The sequence below is a fragment of the Anguilla rostrata genome, chromosome 4 (genome assembly GCF_018555375.3).
Source record: "Anguilla rostrata isolate EN2019 chromosome 4, ASM1855537v3, whole genome shotgun sequence".
In the NCBI taxonomy this organism is placed as follows: Eukaryota; Metazoa; Chordata; class Actinopteri; order Anguilliformes; family Anguillidae; genus Anguilla; species Anguilla rostrata.
This window is the reverse complement of record NC_057936.1, coordinates 22,698,040-22,706,745: the sequence shown is the minus strand read 5'-3', so window position 1 is coordinate 22,706,745 and position 8,706 is coordinate 22,698,040. Positions and strand designations below refer to the sequence as shown.

The following is an 8,706-nucleotide window of genomic DNA, read 5'->3' as shown; positions in this document are numbered from 1 at the left end:
ACTGTATGAAGCCACTGATGTCCCCCACCAATATTCCAGTAGACTGAACAAACTGTTTAGCATTTATCTTGTATGAATCAAAGTGTTCTGGAGTTTACAGGACAGACTTCCCACTGACAGTCCTTGAAAACCCAACTCCTAAAAAAATTAGTTGTGCTAATAATCTGCGGGACTAGTCCTCAGGTTGTGTTCTTCATTGCTGCTTTTTTCTTTTGACCCTGTTTTTTCTTCTGCAGTTTCTTTCTGAGCATCACATTCTGCTTCCTCTGGATGCTCTCCTGAATCCTCTCCTTAAACTTCCTCTTCTCACTTCTGATCCGCTCCAGTTCAGCTTTTCTCTTCTGCTCCAGGTCAGGGTCCTGGGGAGAGAATGCTACTTGTGAGTTAATGAATTTTCAAACATCTCTGCATGTTCCATCAATGGATCAGGGTTCACAACCATAACTTCAATCAAAATGCAAAGCGGAATGTACATATTTTATGAAGACCTACATGCTAATAACTGATTTTCTCCCATTTGGAAATCAGCAGTTATGACCTGCTCTCATTTCAGTACTATGCTATTCACATCCACAGAGGGAGTAACTAAAGTACATGCACTTCTCTGATGTACTAGTACTAGCCTGCAAGCCAGTGGCTATTTCCCACACTGAGTCACGCATTGTACAGAATGACAGCTCTAGCCAATTGGAAGAGAGGCACATCTCTCATTGACGAATGATAACTGGTACACCTGGTGGGTAGCTAGAGGGTGTTTATACAGCAGTAATCTGGGAAACACTGGCTGGTGTAAACCAGTTTCATAGCTGTGATCTCCCAATCACCGCAGTCAGCAATGGCTCAGTATAGCAATGCCTAGGCTATAAGGGTTCTGCCTTGGCCTCAGTAGCACATCCAGAAGCACCCAAGACAATGCATTTTAATTCCACAATTTTTTATATTAAAGGGGCTTAATTAAGTGCGCTACATCAAATGTAACACCACACACCGCTGCATTTTACAACCCGTATATAGTTACTATGAACATGCTTGATACTTCCAAGAAATTTTGACCTTTTGTTCAGTTTTGTGGGTAAAAAAAATATGCGCAACCAAGAAACGTGCCAGTTTTGTGTTCACTTACTTTCCCTTCCAAAATCATCTGTTTTCTTTTGTTAATTTCTTTCCTCTCATCGAAATCTGTTGATTCCAGTTTCTATGAAATACAAAATAAAGGTCATACTGAGACATCAAACATGATAATTACAGTCAGCATCAAACAGACTTATCTTCCCTATACAGTAAATAATTTTGCACCAAAATAAGGATCAAGGTTAGGATTTTCTGCATTTTATCCTTGATCATTTTATCACATCACTGATCATTATGTAAAAGTATTTAATCTGAGTAGTTAAAGTGATGCTGTGGGATGTAATTATATTCAGAGCTATAAAATGAAATAAGATTTAAAAAACATTAACCATATGAATTATATGATCAAAGGCAGAGCTGTCTTTCAAGTAAACATAATTTGATGTTCATACAATTTCACACTCCCGTCTGGTCACGTTGACTTGAGTGAGGATCTTCAGAACTTCACTCTCTTCCGCTGGATACTCCTTCAGTTTTGCTTCTAAATAGGAAAATCTCTTTGTTGGTCAGATTACCCTTCACTAATTTGTTAATCTGTAAGTATCAAGCTCATATAGAGTAAATATTTGAACAAAATTTCATTTAATAAAATCATTTGAACATAACGGCTGGGCAGTACAATGACCCTATTCTTCACTTTGTTAAAAGCATATATACTTGTTTATATAAAAAAGAATTGTGGGCAGAATCAAGTCAGTGGTTTTTTGGCAATGATGATATAATCTTGCATATGAATAGCTTGAGGGTATGATTTTAAGTAGATAAAATGTGATGGCCTCTGCTTTGGTTACATGCTACCTGGGAAAAGTCAACTTAGGGCCCTAGACATACTTGTCTGCTTGTAGTTACTAAGTATTAATCTGACACCTAATTTTGGTGAGCTGTTGTGCAACACTCACAGCACTAAACAACCATACTTCCTGAAACAAAGGTAAGGAACAAGGTTTATTATGGTTAGGTGCAGCATGCAACACTGAAGCACACAAATGAAGCTCTTACGGATCTGCTCCTCAATGGAATGGACCAAGTGGATGTCATACTGAGTCACCAGAGTGATAGAAACACCATGACGTCCTGAAAAGAAGTGAACATCATCATGTCAGTTTAGTGGTCATCAGTGTCAGTAATATAGAATTTGGCCCAAATCATAAACAAAGACTAGTCTCAGAAATGACGTTACCTGCTCTGGCAGTTCGCCCAACCCTGTGAATGTATATCTTAGGCAAGCCTGGTGTGTTATGATTGATGACAACCTGGACTGTTGGGATGTCTAGACCCCTGAGAACAGTGAAAGAAATATTTAATTGACTAAACTTCCCATTTTGTGCATGGGGAGAAGATTATTTTAAACAGATCTACTGTTATTACAGCTTCAGTTTCTTGGTAAGTTGTTTAAAATAATGCAGACAAATAGCAACAGGCTTCATACCTTGCGGCGACATCTGTTGCGATCAAAATCTTAAAGACACTGGACTTGAACTTGGCAAGGTTGGAAAAACGTTGTTTCTGGGGGGTAAAAACAAAAACTAAAATAAAGTTTTCTATCCAGTTAATGCACCATTTAAGTCTTCTAGATGTCTTAATGGGTATCTATTGGTGCTCATACAAAGTGCTTATTCTGAAGTTCTCAAATAAATAAAGAAAACAGGCATTGTGAGTGGCATGTCAGACATTCATTCTGATCCACATGGTGTCTGGTTACCTGCTTCATCATCGAGTGAAGGGAGATGGCAGGGAAATTGAATTCACGTAGCATCATTGTAAGAATTTGGCAATTCCTACAGGAAGAACACAGATATAAATTCAAGTGTCCATTACTTTAAAACATTTTTTATACAAGTTTATGTTCTGGGATAATGTACAGATTATATTGGAAATGCTTCTCTGTGAGCTTGGTGGATTCTACCACTCTGGTCCGTACTTGCATGTGTTGGTGAAGATCATGATGGACCAGTCCTCATGCTCATCTTGAAACTTCTGAATCAGATGAACCAGATATGCATCCTTCACTTTTTCAGGGGTAAGGATATATCTTTGGTCCAACTCATCCACAGTGCGTACCCTGTAAGAGAAAACATTACCCCCAGACCAATGGAAAAAGGAATAAAAACACTTTTTTCTTCATAATTGCTTCTGAACGCAGATATGATATGTGCTAGCTCTACTGATCCCTTCCCTCACCACCTACCCCCCTTCCTCAGTTACTCAAACCCAGGCCCTAGTCCAGGTGCTGGTCATTTCACACCCGGACTACAGCAACTTCCTCCTTGCTGGGCTCCGTTCTTCTGATAACAGACCTCTGCAACTTATCTAGAATGCTGCTGCACGCCTGATCTACAACTTCCACAAGTTCAGCCATGTCAGTCATCTTCTCATGGCCCTCCACTGGCTACTTATATAGTTAGCCATCAAATTCACATCCATGGAACTAGTCTGTGAACCAACTAAAGGGTCTGCTCCATTATATCCTCAAAAGATCAATACCCATCACGCAACCGTACCTCTCTGTTCTGCTATGTCTGGGTATCACAAGTATGACTAGGGAAGCAACCTTTCTGTGAAGGCTGACAGAAGACCAATTTGAAACTGCAGATAGAATTGTGAACAAGGCAGTAAAACAGTGGCTCATACTCTGACTTGCTCTCCCAGAAGAATGGTTTGTTCAAAGCGATACTTTTCAACTCCTGGAGGGTGTCTGTGAGTGTGGCACTGAACAGCAGAGTTTGTCTCTTGGCGGGAACTGCACTCAGGATGACCTCCAAGTCTTTTGTAAAATCTGTGCATCCTTGCTCGAGGAGACGATCAGCCTCATCCAAAATCTGATGGAAACAGAAATTATGTACAGAAGCTGAGACAAGCCCCAAACACTTATCTACTATGCTGGTAATGAGTATGCAATCATCACTTTGTCCCTTTCAATGACAACACAGTCAGCTAACTAGATTTTAAAAACACCACATTATATGTTTATGTAATATGTTTATTACCATTAAAAGGTAATAAACATAAGTCAAGAATGACACTATTCTATTCTCCTCATCTGGTCTCACCAAAAATTTGATTTTTTTCATGCTGAAGGTGTTGGAACTGCGAATGTGATCCGCAAGTCTTCCTGGAGTTGCAACTACAACGTGGGGCTTCTTGGAGAGCTCCAAGGCCTGGGTTACCATATCTGTAATAAATGGAGAACAACAGACAAACATTAAATCAAGCTCATTTGTGATGCACACAGCTGTATGCAACCTTAACAAATACATTAATTGTTCATGAGTAAATCTTACCCATTCCCCCTACAACGATGCAATCCCGCAAGCCCAGGGGTTTTCCCAGAACCCTGAACTGCTCCGCGATCTGATAAGCCAGTTCCCTGCATAAGACACCAATTACAATGACAATTAATTAATTGGAAAGCATGCACGTCATTTATTTTTGTACTGTGCAGGTATGTTTCTGTGCACTCTGTGTAATATTTGAGGGTGGGACATAATCACCCACCTGGTAGGTGTCAGCACCAAACAGAAGATTCCGTAAGGATCCTCTGACAGTTTCTGTAAAACTGGCAGGACAAAAGCAGCGGTCTTGCCGCTTCCAGTCTTGGCGCAACCCATGCAATCACGACCTAAGAAATTTTGTTATTTTATTAGAAAAGCTAACAGCTTGCAAGCAATTCAGTGTGATGTCCGTTATACTCGCTACCCATCTTACCTCAGCTACATTAACTAGAGAGCCAACAAATTAAGAAGTTAAATTGTACGCTAACCTAGACATCTAGCTAACTAGCCGGAATTCTATAATTCAAACATTTTTCATTAAGTGCCCGAGTTACAAGCGAGAAAGCTGGCACTCTCTGACAACTCAAATAGCAATCAGCTAACAGTAGTAGTAACATTTTCTAATAGGTTAAATTTGGTACACTGCTATATCATGATGAATTTACTTCGAATAGACCATACAGCGCAGACACCATACACAGAAATATTGTTAGCCAGCGAGCTAATAATAACATTACTTGTTCTTACCTTCTAGAATTGCTGGCATACAGCTCTCCTGGACTGGAGTTGGATTTGTAATGCCCATTTGTTTACATTGTTGAATCAACCAATCTGACAGGCCGAGAGAAGAGAAATTCGACATTCTCCTTTCTTGAGAACACTCCTTTATGAGTTCTGTATGTCTCTAATTTTGATTTTCTATGAGAATACCGAGTTCGAAGACACCACACCGCTGATTAAAACAGCCCGAAAGAACTCGTGGATTTTTCAGGAGGCGCATAAATTCTACGTATTAGATGACGTCACATCACACGCGACACTGAGGGAGGACCTGGGGAAGGCAGTGTTCGTAATGTTTTTTGTGTGTTTTCACTAAATATGAATTGATTTCTTTATTTTTTCCCCCTCTGTACTTGTACTGTCGTGTTCGACTGTTTAAACAACTATTTACCTGCTTGTTATTAGTGTATGATGGTGCTTACCTTTTTCTCAATTAAATCTTTTTTTTTTCCTCATCGGAATGTTCTATTAATTAACAGAACAGTATCTGTGGTTAATCAAGAGAAAAACGTTTCAAAAAGAAAAACTGTTTCAAAAAGTTATGAAGCCCATTATTTGACGGCACTGGTGTGCCTGAGAGCTTGTAGCTTAACAGAGGTGAAATGGTGGCTGAATATGGCCTCCTAGGTTTGACCCCTTCTGAGCAAATAAACAAAGAAAATACTTCTTTTAAAAAACACACATTATTATACATAAAAAATAGATTATCCAACCCATGTCCCTTATTTCAAAAGAGAAAGTGATAAAGAACTGTTGTTGAAATGGGTTGGATGACTTGTCAACATTATAAAGAACATTCTTTTGCACCTCACGTCTCAGTATCCATATAAATCAATGACTTGCCGTTGCTTTACCTCCGTGGCTTGCATAATATGTCCAATTTTCACCAACTTTGAATAATTTTGAAAAAACAGATCTGGTCAACATAAGAATTGAGGTGGTTGAATTACACACTGCTGGTTTGGTTCTGATCCCTTGCAATACAACCAAACACTGTGTGAGGCCTTGTTTTCAAGTCATCTTGACAAAGGCATAGTCTGGGTATGCCCAAATTGTACTCTTAAGGCCAGCTATGCTGGTTTTCGTTTCTATCTCATGATTAATTGATTCAATACTGCCTTTTAATGGTCAGATATTTCACTCACCTGGTATTTCAGGTCTAAAGCTGTCCCTGATTAGAGACAAACAAAGAAAAACAGGAGCACTACTGGCACCACAGGCTAAATTTGACAATCCCTGGTCCATTGCCCACACAGGCAAATTAACATGTGAGTCTGTGTTTATACACTAGAGGGCGGACAAGAACATCAAATATCTTTTGAGTGGTAATCACATGCTTGTATGCAATCAGTCAAAACTGCATCCTCTATTATTACTCCTGACTATAATCAACAGTGGTTGTTTCGGAGGTAAAGATTTATGTTGCCAGAACAGGTTACTGAAGCTTTGGCTCCTTTTCCCCTGAGAAATGAAACATTTATTCTTGTGCAGTATATTATTTTTATCCTGGTGTTTGTAGTTGAGTATGCCCTAATATTGATTAATGTATTTTAAAATGCATATTGGCATTTGTGTACATGTGTGTGCATATTAACCGCCTCATAGGAGCAAGATATGTTACATGGTATGTATGTCCATGAATAAATTACAAATATACTTTTCAATGACACAGCTGTACAGTACCTCTGGAGGAATTCCATGTACCCAGGTTCACTGTAGTTTGTGAACCACAGTCATATGACATTGAAGTTCTGTTAACAACGTGAAAGCACTGGTAAATTATTCTGCAACTTCCCTAAAAGGTGTAGCTCCAGAAATCCCACCTTTCTTTTCCTCTTGGTAGGCAAAAGCTGTTTTTGCTGAATCTGACATGGTTCACAAAATATTTGTTACTTTGAGGTGTTTGTTTTAGCTGGATTGGTTTTGAAGTGTATTGCAGACCATAGCATTGGGGTTTTGATGCAATTCACCCTTGAGAGTGAGCATGGAACATGATGATATTCTAATCTGGGCAAAGTATTAAAACACATAAATTTGCAGATTATGACCTATTGATGTTATACATTTCTGCGAACAAATGAGACAGCAAGTCACAGCATGCTTATTTTGTCCAGTCTCCTTTATGGTGCAAAAAATCATTTTACTGATAAACCACCTATACTGGCCCTTTGTTCTTATTGTTTATTTATTTTCCCTATGCAGAATATTTAACAGATTATATATACTCTTCTTTGATACCTCAAAACCTCTTTGACCGCAGAAGTTAAGAAATCAGATACTGCAGATACATAAATTTGAATGTATCACGATTAGTCATGAATGATCCAAAAGCAAAACATTGCATTATGTATTTATTTAATTAATTTTATTTTTTTACTACTACTACTACTACTACTTACTACAAATAATAATAATAATAATAATAAATGTAACATGCATGCGTAGTGTATTATGTTTCTATTTTCAGTATTATTATCTGGAGGTTGTTTAAGTGTGCATTCAGTGTACATACATACATACATACATGCATACACACATACATACTAATATGCCACTGTACTTTAGCTGTCATTTTATATACTTCAGTGTATGGCTTTGAATTCTGAATTGAGGTCAGGTCAGGCAGACTCTGGGATGGTTCTGCAGAGGGAATACACAGCTGTGGGCCCTGAAATGTCATCTGAGGTTTGTGTCCATGTTTGGCTTTTCCTTGGTTAAGAACACAAATTAATGAGCATTAGATTATGTGAAGGGAATTTAAGAGAAAGGAACTGCAAGAGCATATTTTTGTGCCGAATGGCTTTAATAGCCGATTTAAGTAAACACCAGGCTGTTTTATTTTACAAGGCAATTTATGCTCATTAGTTGATATATACAGTAGAATCTGCCTTTAGTTAGCTTAAATGAAGTGGAATGCTGGTGTTAAACCAAACTAGAGCAGTCTAACCATGTTATTAACACTTATGCAACACACAAACAAGGCTGGTCATTCAACAGTTTTTACAAACTGCAGAGAAAATACAGAGAATAAAATCTGAAAGCGCAGCAGCACTTGCATACTTTCTATGTTTGATGTTTTCATTTATATATTTATTGACAGGAGCTCTGAATCAGACAGTTTAACACAGTGACACCACCTCCAGACTGTTTGTTCTCACCACGCTCAGCGCAAGCCATGTGAAATTGTACAGACCTGATTTCAGTGAGAGTGAACTGCGTGACCATTCACTCTGCGAGAGTTAGTAATTTAACAATTTTACAGGCTTTGCGTCCCTGGAGCATAGGCTTCATTTTAGTTAATCTGTGGTATGTGTTTAATTGAAGTGAAGGCTTCAAATGTGAGTACTGTCTTCTACAGCACGCCAGCCACCCTTAGGATTGCGATTTAAATAGTACTCTTGTAGCTCTGAGCCATGTGTGTGACCTTTGTTTGTGATGGTATGCTGTTTATTATGAGGACAACCAAAATCAATTACTACAAAAGGAAGGGGGGGGGTTACTACAAAAACTACACCTATTGTGG

General features: G+C 38.6%; 1 protein-coding gene across 4 annotated transcripts; it reads right to left on the bottom strand.

Moving 5' to 3' along the window:
• Nucleotides 1-50: 50 nt before the first annotated feature.
• On the bottom strand, nucleotides 51-6,461 carry ddx49 (DEAD (Asp-Glu-Ala-Asp) box polypeptide 49). Of its 4 annotated transcripts, none has more exons than XM_064331446.1 (14): nucleotides 6,329-6,461; nucleotides 5,151-5,234; nucleotides 4,627-4,750; nucleotides 4,413-4,498; nucleotides 4,182-4,303; nucleotides 3,763-3,950; nucleotides 3,053-3,193; nucleotides 2,834-2,909; nucleotides 2,561-2,637; nucleotides 2,312-2,409; nucleotides 2,131-2,205; nucleotides 1,524-1,612; nucleotides 1,124-1,195; nucleotides 51-359 (listed from the first exon to the last, which is right to left on the bottom strand). In XM_064331446.1, the coding sequence occupies exons 1-14, from the start codon at nucleotides 6,426-6,428 to the stop codon at nucleotides 180-182; spliced, it is 1,512 nt and encodes a 503-aa protein (XP_064187516.1). In that variant the 5' UTR covers nucleotides 6,429-6,461; the 3' UTR covers nucleotides 51-179. The 4 variants fall into 4 exon arrangements, with proteins under 4 accessions (XP_064187516.1, XP_064187520.1, XP_064187518.1 ...); XM_064331450.1 differs by lacking the exon at nucleotides 6,329-6,461 and adding an exon at nucleotides 5,606-5,624; XM_064331448.1 differs by lacking the exon at nucleotides 5,151-5,234.
• Nucleotides 6,462-8,706: the final 2,245 nt, after the last annotated feature.

Excerpts from the sequence above, each read along its gene's own strand:
- ddx49 (XM_064331446.1), bottom strand. The coding sequence starts at position 6,428 with ATGGACCAGGGATTGTCAAATTTAGCCTGTGGTGCCAGTAGTGCTCCT. Across the intron at positions 5,235-6,328 it reads CTTTAGACCTGAAATACCAG|ATTGGTTGATTCAACAATGT; the intron begins GTGAGTGAAATA and ends TCGGCCTGTCAG. Across the intron at positions 2,910-3,052 it reads ATCTTCACCAACACATGCAA|GAATTGCCAAATTCTTACAA; the intron begins GTACGGACCAGA and ends TTCTTCCTGTAG.